At 44.0% G+C, this 18,342-nt stretch overlaps 1 protein-coding gene across 1 annotated transcript; it reads right to left on the bottom strand.

The window, feature by feature from the left end:
• Positions 1-3,257: 3,257 nt before the first annotated feature.
• Positions 3,258-17,284, bottom strand: LOC103529621 (transient receptor potential cation channel subfamily V member 2). The gene is made up of 19 exons (XM_030462515.1): positions 17,248-17,284; positions 15,255-15,516; positions 14,874-15,032; positions 14,487-14,604; positions 13,258-13,553; positions 12,486-12,619; positions 11,393-11,545; positions 10,563-10,703; positions 9,759-10,057; positions 9,137-9,313; positions 8,546-8,704; positions 8,331-8,429; positions 8,147-8,217; positions 7,261-7,426; positions 6,478-6,544; positions 6,089-6,396; positions 5,580-5,698; positions 5,089-5,183; positions 3,258-4,453 (listed from the first exon to the last, which is right to left on the bottom strand). Exons 5-19 carry the CDS (start codon positions 13,494-13,496, stop codon positions 4,443-4,445), a joined length of 2,238 nt encoding a protein of 745 aa, XP_030318375.1. The 5' UTR covers positions 13,497-13,553; positions 14,487-14,604; positions 14,874-15,032; positions 15,255-15,516; positions 17,248-17,284; the 3' UTR covers positions 3,258-4,442.
• Positions 17,285-18,342: the final 1,058 nt, after the last annotated feature.

The following is an 18,342-nucleotide window of genomic DNA, read 5'->3' as shown; positions in this document are numbered from 1 at the left end:
TGTATTTGAGAGTATAAGTTCACCCAGCAGTCACTTTTCTCTCAGTGTTAACCACAGAACTGCCTCCACTCAAAAGTATGAATTGCCCAGATTGACCTAAATGAATTCACAGCAAGGATTTAAGAGACAGCAGCTCTCAGATGCACCCTCATAGTAATATTTTAATGCAAGATGTTTACCCCCAAACCCTTGCACGACTTGGTGTTCCTCTGATTTTGCATATTATTTGTGTCAGAAATAGACATTTTATGACCAGATGCACAGGGTATGTTAAGACATTCTGTGCATCTCTTCTCCCTTCTGCTAACAATTCTTTGGCTTCTGTTGATCCCTTATCTCTCTGTACTGCTGACTCTGGCCTGGGCAGAGAATTACTCCCAGAGAGCACATACTATCAGAGTACTGTGTAGGAAGTGCAGGGTCTTGTTACAATGCTAAATGAGCTGAAAGAGCAAATGCTGGGTAACCAGCAGAGTTACCTGCATAGGAAATCCTTTTGTAAGGTGGGGGAGAAACCTGCACCAGAGTCATGGCTCTCTCTTGCCCAGAAAGTGTAAATTTTCCAAGCATTCTCAGAAGAGTGCAACAAGCCACACAGATGCTTTCTAGCTACCTCCATCTCTCTTGCTCTGAGGATTCCCTGTGGTTAAGAACACTTAACAAACATCCTTGCAGTCCAGATATGCTGTAGTACTCCACAGCTCATGAATGCAAACTGAAAAAAAAGATTACATTTGAAGAAAAACACTCTCTGCATCACATTTTAAGAACAGTTATGTGCCAGCCATGAGGCAGCCACAGTTATGACTTTCTGAGGCTTTGCCTAGTCCTGTCTCCCCCAGTTTTATTCATGCTGCTGAAGCAGATGTGAAGTTGCAAAGTTTGCTTTTAAAATGTCTCTCCCCCCCACACACACTTTTAGGTTTTTTTTAGTGCCACAGCAACAAATGAAACTTCTTAAATAGAGCAAAGAAGACCAAAATTGACAGCTAGCCCTAGGAACAGTCCAGCTGAGCAATCTGCCAGCTGCATCACTTCAGAAACAGCTCTTTGTGGCTTATGTAGACTTACATAAAGCATCTGTTCTTTGTCTGAGTCCTTTTGCTTGTCACATTTCAAAGCCTCCTTTTGCTAGCTACAGAGGCAGTGGAAAGTATGCTCAGCTCCAAGTGGGGTCAGGAAGAGATGAAAAGAGAGGGAATTAGCTGAGACACAGATACACCTCCCCAAACTGGCTTCAGCTTCAGAACATGCTTTGAAACAAAACAGGGGAAAAAACAACAACAAAATAAAACATACGAAGCACTTGAGGAACAAGAAAGTCTTGCTTCCACCTATAGCCCTGAGGAATGGGGCTTTCTGAGGAATGGGGAACCATACAAACCAGGCAGGAAGTTTCTTTTAAGAAGATTACAGAGATAAGTTTGGGGGGCAGATCACGGAGCAGGGAGGCTACAGGGAGAAAACTGCTTGCACAGAGGAAAAGGAATAATTTGAAAGCAACAAGGTCTGCAAGGTTGCTTCCCAACCCTGCCAGGAACTGAGCAATTTTCACCAAATCACACAGGAGAGGGAAAAGTGACAAGAGCTGTTGGTGTCTCCTCCCTATGGCCTGGTTGAGTCTCCATGGCTCATACAGACAAAAGAGAGAAACAGTTTCTTCATTGATGTTTGTGAAAGGTTTCTGTTTGCTCAGAGGAGAGCCCTGCAAAGCCTCCCCATTTGTGTAGGGATGGGCTGCAATGCAGGTTTACCTGTCACAAGAGGTAGACAGGAGAGGGCTCATCATCTGCTGATAGTTTCTCATGTAAATGACCAAGGTGTTTCCTGATAGGACATTACCAGCTATTAGGAGTGAATCCCACAAGCTTGCTGGTCCTTCAAAGCTCTGAACCAGCTTGTAAGTCCTTTCTCTTCCAAGCAACTACAGAAAACCCAAAAAATAAACCCCAGACAGCCTTTCCTGATGGTACCGTGACCAAAATGGGAAGTGGCTGAGATGGTGGAAGCAGAGGAACCCTGGGCACAGAAAACTGGGAGGTTACTGATATTAATCTCAATGCTGCCAACTCACCTCAGCTCTGTAGCAGAGACCCCACAACAGAGAAGTGGTAACTCCTCAAAATAATCTCCATTTTCCCCACAGCACAAAAAACTACCACAGCCTGGGCACTGCTACAGCTTCTGACCAACCTGTGTTTGCTGCATCTGCCTGTCCCTGCCTGCTGCCCATCTGCTTGTGGGGGCTGGGACTTGGTGGTCTGTGACATGACTCTGAAACACAGGGAATGCCAAGGCCCTGTTTCACAGTAGACACAAGATATTTAAGAACAGTTTTTTAATGCAGATCAAACAAGAAACTACTACTGCAAGCTTAGGAAAGGGATTTAAAGATAAGAAGGTTCAAGGAATAGCTGAAGAGGCAGGTTATCTTGAAAGCAAGCTGTAACAGCCCTCAGTTATCAAAAACACTAAAAAAAAATCAAGATTTCTCTTTTGTTGTTTATTAAAACTCCAGGCAGGGATGGTAGATCAGATTTTGCATTTCTTGAGGATCTCAGAGTTTCCCTACCAAAGCAAAGCACCAAGCACAGCAATAGATTATCATTTGCCAGATGATCCTTCTGTGCAGTATGAGCACCTTGCCAAATCTTGGGAACACTTAGGACAAAGCCATAGATGGAAAAAGCAGCTGAAGGCTTCACAAAGCAAGAAAACAGCAGAAGCTGGAGGGAGCAAAGTTAGACACAGTTCAGAGTCCAAATGCAGTGAAGCTGCAGAGGGAATTGGCCAGCACAGGGGAATAACTTGTGTGAAGTGACAGGGAGCAAGTTCTAAAAGCAGAGTTTTGCTGCTGGTCTTGTGCATGTAGTAAACACCAGGATGAAGAAGGTTCTCTCCAAAAGACAAACCTCCCCACATCCCTTGCTCAGAGGAGAAATGAGACACAGGAGATTCTGAGCTGCATAGTTTCTTACTGAATGAAAGATGCTGCCAACATGTGCAGCTTTTTCAGGGCTGTCACAAACCATTCCCTCTGTGACAGCTGCATCCAGTGCTACATCACCTGTCACAGCTTCAGAGGTGGCTGCACAAGCTGACAGGAGGGCATGGAAAACAAGAGTTCACTTGAATGGCAGTGAGGTCAGCACAGTGCTGGGTGAAATGTTTGCAGGAATTTGATAAGGCCTTATAGTCCACACTGATTACATCTTCTCCTCCTTTTTGAGTGAGACCAAAGCTCTGAAAACACATCCAAGGATTAACAATTTCTGTTAATTAAACTTGCTATACTGATAGTTTACAGAAATACATATTATTTTTAAATATAAACTGAAAAGTGAGACAACTCATTTTTATCTCTTGTCCACAAAGGTTGAAGCATGCTTCCCATCCTGCTGCAGGCAGTGTGCACCTAAAAAAAGCAATGAGGTCCCTGTAATAGTTTACAGCAAGACAGGATGCCCACCAAGACTGACAGGAAATACTGACTGCACCATGCTTTTTGTCCCATCTGTCCCTCAGAAGCCACATGTAGGATTCTGCTGCTGTTTTCTACAGAGACAGAGCAACCCATGACAGACAGATGTTTCAGAAATTCACCACGTGGGGTTACAGCTCCAGGAAATCCACATCTCTTTTGTGCTCTTAAGTGATTGTGCACATTGTGCAAACGATTTCATTGTAATATTGTAAAATGGGAATTTGGATGTGGGCTGAACACCAAGCACTGCAGGCACTGACACAAAGACTCAGTAAGGATCTTGATGACCTCTTGATGACTGAGTAGTTGTCCACTTGTGACTTAACACTGACAATGTTTCACAGAAGACAACTCCATCCTTAACTTTTTATGCCTCTACAACTCTCTTTATTCCCAAGTACTAAAGGGCAGTCTCTTGTGACAGAAGAATAATGGAAGACCCATTGGAAGACATGTCACTCCATCTTTTGCTTCTCTATGGCAAATAGCATTATTTGTACACAGCTCAGAAAGCACTGCCTTCCCCCAAACCACTCCCCACTGCCCCTATGGTCTTGCTCTTGTACCTTTAGGCAGAGTAATAAGAAAGTGGCAGGCAGAAAAAGTTGAGTAAAAATAGTTTCTTCAGAGGAAATTAATGATTAAAGTGCAGAAGAATACTTTAAGCCACAGGCTGAACCACAGTCTTCAATGAAATGCATTTTAGTACTGATAATGCCTTTGATTCTTCCAGCCACTATAGGAAGAACTATTCCTTTGAAGTTAGAAGCAAAGTTGCAATCCAGAAAAACCTGCTAAAGATTTCTGGTTTGTCCCTCTAGAGGCATCATCTCAGTTGCTGAGAGCTGGGGCTGTAACAGTGACTGCTCCTCTGGAACAGTTGATCTCAGTTGTTTCTGTGGTGTTTGTTTCCAGGATCTTGTCTCTACAGCTGGAGACACAAAAACAGCAGCCCTTGTCAGCAGGAAGCTGACAAAGGGGTACAGTTTTTAGAAGAGTGTAGGTTCAGAGACAACCCAACATACAACAGATAGCACTGGAAGTGGTGCAATCTTCCCACTCCTAGAAAATTAGCATCAAGGAAGAATCTATACTGGAAGAGCAGGGGGCTGTGTTTGAAACCAGTGGAGCTTCTGCTCAAGCTCTGCCAGGCTGGAGAAAGTATTTCTAGAGAAGTAAGAGCTCTCCATTTTCCACACAGAGCTGCTTCCCAGGTGTAACAGGGAGGCAGAGGTAATCTTACAGCATGAGTGGGCCTAAATTTTATATTTCCTAGAAAAAACCCACACATTTGGGCTACTGACTCAAAGGGAAGACCAGCCCCTGCTTTTCTCAGCAGTGTCTCCTGCCCATTTCTACCAGAGGTAAGTAGGAATGGTGTCTCCTTCATTCCCATTACTTGATCCCAAACTCCCAGCTCCACACCTACTCTAATTCTTTATCTTCTCAATTCACAAGTGATGCTGCTGCTATTGAGGGGTGCTGCATGGAAGCAATTTCACAAGCAAGCCTAAAATTTCTGTTACCAACATAACATGCAAAGAGTAGTGGCTGAGCAGAAAGCGAGCAGGATACTGAAGACCTTTCTTCATGATTTTGTTTACCTTCTGGATTTATTTCTGAATCACTGGTGTTTCCAGGGTCTTCCTTAAGAACTCCCCCATCCTTTGCCCAATTTGTCCATTTAATTTCCTCTACTCTGGAGAGACAAAATGCAACAGACACTGATGCACAGAGCACAGCATTTCAGTCCATATCTCAGCATCTTGCAGCATCCCAACTCATCCTGCCAACACAATCCTGCTGGTCTGGTTGTAGCAAAAACACCCTGCAGAGTTGGGTTTTTGACATTTTTTTGTGCATAAAGATCTTCTGTAGTCTAAGCTTCACCTCCACAAACCAAATATCTTCTTCCCCTGCATACTGCATGCACATTGCAGCCACCAACCCATCCACATGCACCAGGAAGATGGGGTTGAGTCATTCCATTGAGCCAGTGCTGAAAACCCCTGTGGTGGTTTGGGGCCTCTGGTTTCTGAACTGTGGGAACCCATCCCTAGGCTGAGGGTAAGGGGTAATGGTACATCTGCCTTACCTGAAACACCATCTCTCATCTTTCTTATTGAGGCCCACTGACACGAAGCAGCCAGATCTCCTCTTCCCACCTTGGCGCCAGAGCCAGGACTTCTCTATTTCTAGAATGGCAATAGCCCTCTGAAAGAAGAAGTCCACATCAGAGAGAAAACAGACCCTAAAGAACCCAGCCCTTCTTTTTGATTAAATCTTCCCCAATCTGCCACTACTTTAACTTAGAAAATCACTTCAGAACTCATCCCAAAGTGCTCCTTAGCTTATTAGTGCCAGTCAGTTACTCTCTCAAGGGATTAATGTTCATGGATCTGGACTGCCTGGTAACCATGCAAACAGCAGGAGTTTTAAACACACCTAAAACTTGTTAGCACTTTCCTCCACAGTACCAAACAGATGTCAAAGAAGTTTATAGCTGAGACCTGTGACAAAGACAGGCACTGTCATCTCTGGTGTTGTGGGACATAAGTAGGAGTTTGGGCCATGACACAACTGCTGAGCAGCCGCGTGTCTCACCTGCAGCTTCCAGACTTGTGTGCTGTCACCAGAAACAGCTGTGACAGTCTCACCCATGAGTGCAATCAGCATGTTGAGCAAAAGAATGTATGTGAGGATCACAAAGAGAAGCAGCAGAAGCATGACAAGGTATCTGAATCTGGCATGTTCCTGGAAGTCCAGGTCACCCATCCCAATAGTGATCTTGAAGAGCTCCAGGGAGACACTAAGCAGCCCACCATACATAGCGTGGTTCCCAGTGCTCTCCATCTGAGCAAGAGACTTGTTGTGAGAGACCAGAGGAGCATCCCCCATCAGCGTAACCAGAGCTGTGAGAGAAACAGAATTTGAGTCCTCAGAAAAATTTACTTCTTGCAGCCCAACCTGTAACATAATGAGTAAGTCCTCACCTGCAGTGAAGCCAAAGAGGAAGATCAAATAAACCAAGAGGAAACGCAGCAGATCTCTCAGGATAGTCTGAAAGACAAATCAGAAGGAAGTGCCATTCTTTATATCACGTGAAACCACCAGGATGATCTTCTCTTCTCACACATTACAAACCAACCCCAAATAATAAGACTAAAAAGCAAGTTGGAAAATGCTATATTCAGTTTAAGAAACTAATACACATTAAATTACTTCCTCAGTTAACTATCATTACTAGCTTAATCTGAGAGCACTACATAAGCTTCATTATATTTCTGTAAGATTCTCTGAAACACTAATATGTCAATTCCTCAGCAGGGCTGTTTCCAAATTGTTTCAACATGTCTCTCTCTTTTCTGTCTCCACTGGGTTTCACACAAGATGTGATCAGAATCCTTCCCTGGCTCCTTATTTCACCCACTTTGTCTTGCTTTCCCAGTGTCAGACTCCTTTATAGACCTGTAAACACTCCTCAGACCAAGCATAACAATTCCAGAGAGCTTGCATTGGTTTTGAGTCACTTTAGGACAAACAGGTGTCAACTGCTCTCACTTCAGATTGAATTTGCTATATTCAAAGATGCCAAACAAGAGGTTTGCCACAATTGCACTTCCTTAAAGACACTGATCTAACTGCCTTCTGCAGTGTCAGTACATCAGTTCCATTTACAGTTGTCATGATCCTGAGAGAAGAAAAGTAACTGCAAGCCTCCTCACACCTTCCTCACACCCAAGAGCTTTCCCTACCAAGTGTTTCCAAGCACTGACCTTCTGTATCATGACGCTGTAGATCCCGGTGCGCTGAAAGCCCCGGGTGTAATAGAGCGTGTTCACCCAGCCCAGCAGCAGGGAGAACACCATCACTACCACGTAGTTCTCTGAACTTGCACCATACAGGACTGCTGACAACAGCAATGAGAAAGCCTGGATGAAGCTGGAGAGGAGAGTGAGTGACAGTGACCTTAACAAAAAGGCCCATTTTGCAGATTTGTTCTCTTTTGCAAGGAAAAGCGAGCGCGTTTCACAAGGTTACACGGAGCACATAAAGTGGTAGTTAATCAGACATGGAGTTTATAGAAGCAAATCCTGTTGTAACCAGACCCACAAATCACTGCAGTTTTGTTATGAACTGTTTAATCTTTAAGTGGAAAGACTCTTGATGTAACTCACAGTATGGAAAACTCCTGCTTGATGTAACTCACATAACTGATATAAAATGGAAAAGAATTTTAAGACTTATGAACACATGCACACACACACACCTATACACAAGTCTCCTCAGGAAACTGAGAGGTTATTTTTCTTTCGACCAAATGTGAGCTAGAGTGACTGTATGATTAAAAACTTGAGCTCTTCTTCCAATTAAGTGCATGTTCTTGACTTTGAAATAACTCACGGTCTGACCTTCACCATGCTCAGCTACAAAAACAAGGACAGACCCTCCCCAGCAAAGCCCATTGCAACAAAGGGTTATGAGAAGTGGCAGCAGGCAGGAGAAACAAGCAGGGAAGGGATGGCAAGAGGTAGGCAGTGGCAGAGAATCAATCTTTCCTGCTCACCATCTCTCTAGTAATGTTAGGGCAACTTAGCTGCACACAGCAGAGAATCAATTTCACTTGTGCTTTCATTGTACAAAACCCCTCAAGAGACATACATCAAGATCTCAATGCAGCTGTCAGAACACATTGTCTTCAGGGACTGGCGTCTCCTCCGCAAGTACAGACTCTACAAAAAGAATCAATGGTCACCATTCATCACAACAGCAGGGCAGGCACACCAGAGTGGTGCTTTCCTTTCTTTAATTTCTTATAATGCAGCTAGGGGAGAGGTTCCTGTACCTGAGCAAAAATAAGATAAATGCCTCCTAGCAAGATAATGATCAGTCCAGACACCCACAGGAAGCCTCCAGCTGTGAACTCCACTGGAAATGAAGGTTGCTAGATAAAAAATAAAAAAATTGGAATCACTGAAGACAAGCAGAGGGAGTGATAACCACCCTGCACCTTTTAAAACTCAGTTCAGGCCTTTTCAGATAAAAGCTGATTGGGCTTACCTTAACCCGTGAGGGCTGGTAGTATGCAATGGCTGTGAAGATGATCATGAATGACAAGTATGAGACAAAACTGAAGTAGAATCTCTTGGAAGCAAATGTTTCCCATTTTTGCTGAAGCAGTTTATTCAGTGGCTCCAAAACCACCATCTTGTACCGATTCTATGGAAAAACAAACAACAAAAATGAACCCATGTTCAACAGCAATGCAAATCCACCAGAAGATTGTCTTTTTCAGGGTTGGAGTCCAGAGATCCAATTTGGGAGTCCTAAAAGATTTATTCAGTCAGGGCTTCCAGTATGAAAGAAATCAACCATCTCATAAGAAGTTACTTCTGCTTGGCTTCACCAAGGTATTTGGACACACTCAAGCTTAAGACAACCACAGGATCAAAAGTTTCTCTCATATTACAGATGTTCAGAAGCATACCAAGCAGACTACAAAACATATAAATATTTCCATCATTCTTTCTTTTTCTACAAAAACAATCATGGAAGATCACATTAACACAAAATCGTTTGTGTAATTATACAGCAGCACTACAGGAAGGCAGAAATGTGTTGCTGTCTTTGACTTTTAGTAAAAGCACTCACTGGTGTGTCACTGCTGTATGCCAGGATCTCCAGCACAGAGTTCTCCTCAAAGCTGTCTAAAGAGGACAGATCATAGAGAGACACATGGATAGGTCCATAGGTCCATTCAGTGAACTTGCGTGACAAGTGTCTGTACACTGGGTCTTTGATCTCTCTTTGGATGATGTGCTTGAAGATCTGGAGAGAAACAGGAGCATAGCAGAAAAGTGTGCATGGAATGAAGGTGTAGAATGATACAAGCACACCCAGCTCACCTTCAAACACAAGATACCTGCCTTTCTGAATTAGACCCCTTGATATAGCCAAACACTATCTGGCCCAAAGTAGGCACTCTAACTACACCTACCATCAAAGCTCTTCCCCAAGTAGAACCAATTTTAGTCCAGACCAGCTGTGTTGTCTGAGACAGAGAACAGCAACAGCCAGCTGAGGCTCTGTAGGACACTAACCCACACCTGGAGGAGGCCTCCTTTATGGTCTCCTGTGGCACTGTCACTGTCAGCAGCATTACTATGGGTTGGGTGCAGGATGCTCCTACAAACCACACTGCTACACTGAGGATGTATGTTGTAGGCTTCCTTGTTTCTCAGCAAGCCCAGGGATTCCCTCAAGTAGTCTTTACCTCCACTTTGCCTGTCTTGGCAGCAAGCTGCAGAGGATTTAATCCATCATAATTCACTATCTCCTCCAGTTTGCACGTTGGGTCAAGCTTCACACCTGCCTTCAAGATCTCAACATAGGTGGTGCTCACAAACTTGGTGTTCTCCTCAGTGTCATCTGCAATCATCACCAGGGCATGGAGGACAGTGTTGCCCTGTGTATCCTGCTCCTGAAGCCTGGCTTTCTGGTGGGGATTATTTAGGAGATAATCCACTACCTGAAGCTGGTTGGTACAAGCAGCCAAGGAGAGGGGAAGTTCACCTGAAGAGATGAGAACAGTATTTGGAGGAGAAACAGAAAGCAGTGGAAAAAAAGAATAAGTGAGAAAGCAATTCTAGGAAAATATGTTTAGCCTATAATTAGCACTGGAACACAGAACAAGTCCTTTCTCAATGTCTCTAGATTCAGAAAGTCTTTTGCAGTAAAAAAAAAACCAAAAAAAACACAACAACAAAACTTCTCATTTCTGGGAGCAGCTGAAACACTTGTCCAGACCCCTAATTTGGCTAAATTAATCAAGTATTTCTCTCTGTCTGAAGCCCCTCAGATGGGGGTTAAATCCATAAAACCAAAAATGACAACAAATGCTCTTTGGACACCTCAGTTTGGGAAAGGATCTTGCCATTCAAGTAAGTCAAGAGCTTGATTACAGTTCAGTGGAGATGGCAACCCACCCATAGAGGGGCAAACCCAACTAGAATTAGCAGCAGGGCATTCAGTGAGGCAATTAAAAAAAACCCCAGAGAAACATGTTCCCCATACTCACCAAAATAAAAATAAACTCCTTCTTTCTTCTTCCTGAAGAATTCACCATGGGCTCTGGCATGGACATCAGCTCCATTCTCTACTAGCAGTTTCACCAGATCTAGGCTCCTTTTCTCTATGGCAATATGGAGTGCTGTCTGGCCTAAGGAAACAGGGAAAAATCACCACTGGGTGCCAGTGCTGGAGGGAACAGCCACAGGACTCTACAGCAAAGGATTCTAGCAGCTGCTGTTATGTTCTGTGTATCCTGCAGGCTCAGGCCTGGGGGAGGTGGGTGCCAACTGAGGATTTCCAACAGTGTTCATTGGAAAAGCACATTGAAAACACTGACTCAGAACACAAGCCCCAAACAATCAGGAATTCAACACAAAACCAGGAGATTACCCCTGCCAGGCACTAAGATCCTGAGCAACTACCAGAGGATAAAACCAACTATAAACATCCATGACTATGCTGCATGTCTGCTATTAAAAGGATAACCCAACAGCACAACTCATTCTTTGGTAGTGATTTACTATTTCTTTTTCACTTTTAGATATGCTTTTTAAGCTTTCCAAACCCTCTTGTATTCCTGGGTTATTAAATGTCTATCATCTCTGTTTTATAGACTGAGGAAAAAGCTGCAAAAGTGAAGCATATTAATTCAGGGCTGAAGAGGACACAGACCAGAATCAGAACTAAAAGATGAACAGGCTGATACTGTAGCTACACCAGAACTCTGGAACTGAAGTGCTGCAGAAGTTCCACTTCCCCTCTTTTTCCTTGCATCTGCACACCTCACTTGTCTAGTGGGGAGGCTGCTTTGACACAGCATCAGAACAGAAACCTTACCTCCATAGTAACAATCAGAGCATGTCACATTGACAAGTGGCCTGGGATTCTGTGTCTTTTGGTCTATTTCCAGCAAAAGTGGGATTGTGTCATTCTTTCCATTCTTTAAGTTGAACAGGGCTTTCATTAAGCAGGTCTTCCCAGTCTTTGCATCTAGTAGGAAAAAAAGTACTGAATGGGGTGCACTTTGCACATGTCTATTACTTGATTCAGAGCTGTCACTGCAGGACCAAATATAGTAATTCTTTCAAAGGCCTTTATCAATATTTTTAGTCTGCAGCACAGGCAAAGGCCCTAGGATATATTTAATCAATGGCATTCTCCATTCTCAGATGGACATTTGGAAAATAGAAGAATGGAGAGAGGGCTGGAGAAAGCCATGTACCATGAGCAGGTTCATAGAATCATAGAATCATAGAATTAGCCGGGTTGGAAGGGACCTCAGAGATCATCTAGTCCAACCCTTGACCCACCGGAGCAGTTGCTAGACCATGGCACTGAGTGCCACATCCAGTCTTTTTTTAAATGTCTCCAGGGACGGAGAATCTACCACCTCACCGGGCAGTCCATTCCATAGCCTGATCACCCTCTCCGTGAAGAAATTCTTTCTAATATCTAACCTAAACCTCCCCTGGCACAACTTAAGACTGTGTCCTCTTGTCTTGTTGAAGGTCGTCTGTGAAAAGAGTCCAGTTCCCACCTCGCTACAGCCTCCTTTCAGGTAGTTGTAGACAGCAATGAGGTCTCCCCTGAGCCTCCTCTTCTTCAGGCTGAACAGCCCCAGCTCTCTCAGCCTCTCCTCATAGGGCCTGTGCTCGAGTCCCTTCACCAGCCTGGTTGCCCTCCTTTGGACCTGCTCCAGGACCTCTACATCCTTCTTAAACTGAGGGGCCCAGAACTGGACACAGTACTCGAGGTGTGGCCTCACCAGCGCTGAGTACAGGGGAAGAATCACCTCCCTGGACCTGCTGGTGACGCTGTTTCTGATACAGGCCAGGATGCCATTGGCCTTCTTGGTTCCCCTGCTTCCCTCCTGCATTACCAAGCATTGCCTCTGCTCCCCCTGGTCATGGAGTACCAGGCAGGACTCTACCTGTGTATTCAGAATTGGTGAGAAATTTGGAAGTCCTCCTCAAGTATTCGAGTAAACCATCCAGTGCCTCAGGGCTGCCCCTGGAGACTGCTCTGAAGAGTCTGTCCCTGTCAAAGCGATTGGGGTCCTTTTGGCTAGGGAAGAAACACAAAGCATTAAGAATTTCTGGAGAGCAAAGGATAAGAGTGCACAATAAGTTCTAGGGGGATGATGTAAGAAAGGAAGGGGGCAGAAAAGTTTGTTAGAAAATACCAAGTAATTTATTTTTGAGTCAAGGGAAAAATAGAGACAGTTATTTCCCAGAAGTCTCTTAAGTGGCTGCTCTTTCCATCAGCTGGAATTCATCCCAGATCCCATCTGATGTGCAACCCTGGACTACATAACACGAAGACAGAGAAACCCAAGATAGCTGCAGGACCAGAATCGGTCCCATCACATGGTGTGAAGCACCCTGCAAACAGGCTTTCATCCCTCCCTGGCAAGAACAGCTCAGTTGTACAGGGCTTCATGCTGAGCTGGTCTAACACCCAACTTATGTGATGCTAGTCCAGAGATACCCACCAGATACACCACCACACCATACACAAGCTGTCCAAGTGCAGAAGGGCTAACACATCCCTTTAATTGCCTTTAATTACCTCCCACCAGATTCCTGTAATATTTCTATAATGTCACTTCTAGTTTAGACCATGGCAAAGTCTGTAGGCCCCTACCTGGAGGATCAGTACAGATCAGCAGGGATCCCACCCTTACCACTATCCAGGTTACTCACTTGCTGACCAGTCCTGGCCGATAATTCAGGTTAATCTTGACTCTGGGAGGGAAGTTACTGCTCTCCTTCTGGTAAGGTGTCTCCAAGGGCCGTAGCTCCCCTTTCTTGCCATGTCCTGGTCGTTCTTCCTTTTTACTAGATGTAGGTTTATCTTCTGGGATACTGTCATCTGTTTCTAGCAATCCTATCAACCTGTTCCTCTGACCCGGGCCTGGCTGCCCGTTTGTAAAGTTATCCATTTCTATTAGAAACAGCCTTCCAGATCACCAAAGATGTTCTGCACTGGGAGACTAAACCTGCAAGGGAGAGATAAAATTAACACAATTTCTTCACAAACTTAGAATGTGTACAGTGCAGCACAAGCATAGAGGAAAGCATGTTTCCAGGTCCAGTGTTCCTACAAATTACTATGGATGGGTTCCTTGCAAGACAGATTCAGTAAGACTGAAGAGTGGGATACAGAACTGAATAAAGAATCAAGGCCTTGAACAGGGTACCACTGGTGAGGAAAAATTGAAAAGCAATACTTGAAATACAGGCAACAATGTCTGCAGAACATACGAATCCCCTTTGTGAGATGACCTCACCTGTTGGCAGCAGCACAGGTTCCTTACATAAAAGGCAAAGAAAGTGGACTGTGATCATTGTCCTTGTCTCTGTGAGACCAACATGAGCTAGTCACCAAGTGGCCAAAATGATAAGATTAACTATAGGCCTGCTCTGGAACAGTGATAAGTTTGCTCACATTCTGCTGGTAACCATTTCACTATTTCTACAGGGAAAACACATGCACAAATTATGTGCCTCTCATGCATTCTTGCATTTCATCCTGGGGCAAAATTAGGAGGTTCTCCTCAATGTCTGGAGCTGTTGGCCATCAGAGTGAGCACAGGTTTTGAACTTCCAGCTCCACAGCACAGGCAAACACACATCCCAGGGATGCCATGTGGATGCTTGTAGCCCTCAAAGCCTGAACACAGCAGAGCTCTGATCCAAGAGCAAAAAGCAGATCTGCTGCAGAGAGAGTATCAGTATTCATCAGAGCACTCAGCTAGCCCACTTCTCATCTAATATGCCATGTACTCCATTTTTATTCTTTTGAGACCTCTCTGCATATATATCTGGATACCTCCCAGACCCACGCCCAATGCAAGCTATGTACTCAGCATATGACTGCAGATTCATGCACAGTTTGTGAGGCAGCAAGAAAAAAATCCATGGCTACCAACCTGAAATAGAGTGTTTTGAAAGAACTCCGTCTTCCTCTCATGTACTCCCTCCAAATGGTTAACAGGTTTTCTCTGAAGAGAAATCTCCCTCCCTGGGACTACAGCCACCCTTCATAGCCTATACCAGTAAAAAGGTAAATTGACACATTATAAGCATTCTGGCTTAGATGAGTATGTGGAGAAATATAGTTCTAGGAAGAAAAAAGCCACAAAGCACTTTTTATGCAGCTCACAGCAAGAAATCCAAGGGCTGATTTCAAGACAAACCATTATGATAATTCAGCCATTCAGTTTAGTCTGTACTCCAGCAACAAACATTCCTCTGCAGGCACAAGCATCCACCCTATAAACACATTTCAGACTGACCTCCTCCCTCAAAACACTTACTGGTACATCTGCTGATCCTTTAGATGGCTTATTTGTACTTCCGTAACAGTTTGCTTATGCTTTTCTCTCTTCCTTCCCCCAAAATCATTTCTCAGCTGCAGTTTCCATCCCTCCACAGTGCTTGAGTTATTTATCGTCAGTCTTGTACACACAGACTGTCTGCATTAAAAGCAAAAGGGTCTTAAAAAAAGGACCCTATAACATGTACGTGCACTTTGTACATCCCTAGGGAACACAGACCACACGGTCTGCTTGCCAGCTCAACTTTCCCTTCTCTACTCAAGAGCTGAGTTGTTTCTTTCTGTGACTTCCCCAAGCCATTTTGAGTAGCGCAACACAAAAAAAGCCCTGCTGTCAAAAGAGGAAGAGCATGGCACTTACCCCAAGTTGCTGCAAGCTCCACCCAAGAACTGATGTGACAAGGAGTCCCAACAGATCCTCCAGAGGGTAAATAATCTCTCAGCAGAAACCAAGTCAAACCCCAACAAGCATTAATAAGCATGAAAGCAGACCCCACGTTATTTACATCCATGGGCGGGTGTCCTCTTCTCCTGCAGAGAAGACCATGCTCATATTAGCACTCTGTTAACAACTCAGTGTTGAACCCTGAGCTGGTGGTGGTCCATGAGGAAATCCAGGCTGCCTGTGAGAAGGAATAAACATGGATTACTGTTACTTACTCAACTGTATAGCTTTCTGCAAAGTGAAGAAGGGGTTGCACAGGAAATGACTAGATAGATTTCTCAGAAAAAGAGAGAGCCAATGAGTGAAGTGCTCTTATATGGGAAAGCTGGCTGACTTAAAAATTCATAATGCTTAACCCCTGCCTGCACATATAGAGTCGACATCTCGTGCCTTTCAGCACCAACCCACTCACATCCCGAGGGAGGCAGCTGACTGGACCCTGAGTGCTGGAGCCCATGGTTTAGTTCTGAGGTTTGTCACAGGGTTCTCTCAGTCAGCCTCAGGAGCAGCAAGTACTCACTGAAACACCCGAGATCAACTGTCCCAGGGAAGTGGGTTCTCCTTACACTTCACACACCCCACTTGCAAGGCAGCACAAACTGCCTGAGGCAACAAACTAACCCTACGAAGTGCAGTGTCACTTGCTCGTCAGGAGCACAGAAGACTGCACAAAGCAGCCCCAGATATAGGAGTGTAAGTCTGGGAGAGGCTTGGAGGTTGTGGGAGCTGACCATCCCCACAACTGATTGTAGTTAACACCATGCTCACAACCCTGGCCATTGATCCAAGAACACTAAGGAGAGGCATCACATCCCAACATACTGAACTCTGGCTGTGCCTTTCTTCTTCCAAACTTACCACGAACCAAAAGAAAGCATACAGCAACCCTCATCTGACAGGACAGCAGCATGATGTGAGGCTTCCTGGTTGTCATCCATAGAAATATTCCCAGATGGCTCCAGTTTGAGTCAGATGCAAGCTACAAGATGACCTTTCTATAAATACACCCACAAAATGGCAGGGTGCCTTTTCCTCTTTCATGGTTTTGCATGAGATCACAAGCTTATTCCTCAGAATCCTGTGTTTCAAAATTAAGCTGATACAGGAACAACCCAAAGCTACTTATTCTTTCTAGGCTCAATGATTTATTAGAAACCACAGAATAGCCTATAAAGAACTAACATACACAGGTAAATGCAAAACTAGATCTTCTCTCCCCTGCCCCTCATTCCAGCCTTGCAGAGATTCAGTTGTTTGCTTTAAGTATGTTACACTTAATTTACTGTGGTACCAACAGATACAGATTCAGGCCCAGGAGCTTAGCTCCAGCTTATGGATTTATATCCTCTTGGGCTTTCCCCTCAGCTTTCATGGGAGTCCACCCACCCTTCCAGCCAAGGAATGAAATCAGCCCACAAAAGTGCATCATAACAGAGTTCTTTCTGTGCATCTGGTTTTAATAGCTTACACAGAGGAAGGAGAATGTGCAGCTTGCTGGGAAAGGAATTGCTGCCAGCTGAGAGGTCACCACAGCAAAACAGAAACATGGAGATGCTGGGGGAACACAGAAACTCTGGCATGCACACACATTCACATTTGCCTTCAGAGCCTGCACTGGGGGAAACACTTCTGCTTCCATTTTAGAGAAGGGAGAAACAAGGCAGAAAAAAAATACAAGATCTGCCCAAATGTGCACTTGGCAATGGCAGCATTCTGAGGTCAGGGATGGGATTATGTCACTGGTGTGCACCAGCCAGCTGAGCTGGTTATGGTGCTTAACAAGCATCTTGCCACCAAAATGTAAAATGCTGACAGCTGTTAGGGGGAAATCATTCAAAGCAGATGGAGGGAGAATAAGGGCAGCAATTTTATTTAATAAAATAAATTTAATAATCACCTATATGCCCACCTGAATTTTCAACAGCAAGATGTGATCCTCTTGCCTTTTGAGGCTTTATCTGGGAGAATAAGAAGGAATCTTGTAGTTGCTCAGTACTTATTTTACTGATGAAAATGTGTCTGATGGCCTTGTTTCTCCTGGCAGGAGAAACCATTCTGATGAAACTTTAAATCTGAGAAGAGAGAAGTCAAACTCTTAACCACTAAGTGAAACTTTAAGTAAAATAATTAATTTTCATTTCATAATATTAACAAATATTTTCATAGTTATAATATGAGATTATTTTTATGCCAAGCACAGCAGTTCATGGCAGGAAAAGCAATAACTGGAACCTGCTTAAACAGAAGGCATGAGGAAGATGTATTTCTGCAAAGACAGAAACAAGCACATTTCCTAAAACATGTATTCTCTTTATTCTCTTTCCACCTATGTGCCCATTTTTACCAAATACTGAAAAAATGTTATGCTCTTATGATTAGTGCCCCATTTTCTGTATGCTGCAAATAGATCAGAGTCACTTACCTGTGTCTGTACTTAACTACACCATTGATCTGCAGCCACTCTAAGCAGTAACAGCTCAAAATCATCTTCACAGGAGGGAAGGTCACAGTAACAGCAGTAAGGTTGGACCAGTAACATTTTCCCCAGAACACCAGGCAGTCCAGTGCTTCATTCAAGCCTCACAAGGGCCACACAGCTAAAAGAGAAGACTTTTAAAAGAAAGTTCTACTTTGACATTTGGGAAAACATCAACTATTTTTTACAGTTCTACAAGTTGGAGCTTTTTACATGCAACCTATGTAAAATCCACCCTAAAGAGATGGATTTAAGCTTCTAGGTTTGTTACAGTTACACAGATGGAATCTTTTCCCTCTATGGACACCAGCCCACTCTAAAATCGATATAATTCCTTGACAGAACTTGTCTGATAGCCCTGAAGACTCAATTGATTGACATGACTATTTCTGTAACTACTACTCTTACATCATAGTCATTGAAGTCTCCTCTCTATAGACTGCCTGGGCCTTTGAAGGAACCACCCACTGCTCTCATAGCATAGAAAGATCCATGGAGATATCTTTCTATTTCATCTATCACTTTCTG

Source organism: Calypte anna, chromosome 19, assembly GCF_003957555.1.
Source record: "Calypte anna isolate BGI_N300 chromosome 19, bCalAnn1_v1.p, whole genome shotgun sequence".
Taxonomy (NCBI): Eukaryota; Metazoa; Chordata; class Aves; order Apodiformes; family Trochilidae; genus Calypte; species Calypte anna.
Note: the sequence above shows the minus strand (reverse complement) of the source record. Positions and strands in the feature narration are given on the sequence as shown.

Excerpts from the sequence above, each read along its gene's own strand:
- LOC103529621 (XM_030462515.1), bottom strand. The coding sequence starts at position 13,496 with ATGGATAACTTTACAAACGGGCAGCCAGGCCCGGGTCAGAGGAACAGG. Across the intron at positions 8,430-8,545 it reads ACCAGCCCTCACGGGTTAAG|CAACCTTCATTTCCAGTGGA; the intron begins GTAAGCCCAATC and ends TTTTTTATCTAG. Across the intron at positions 8,218-8,330 it reads TTTATCTTATTTTTGCTCAG|AGTCTGTACTTGCGGAGGAG; the intron begins GTACAGGAACCT and ends TTCTTTTTGTAG.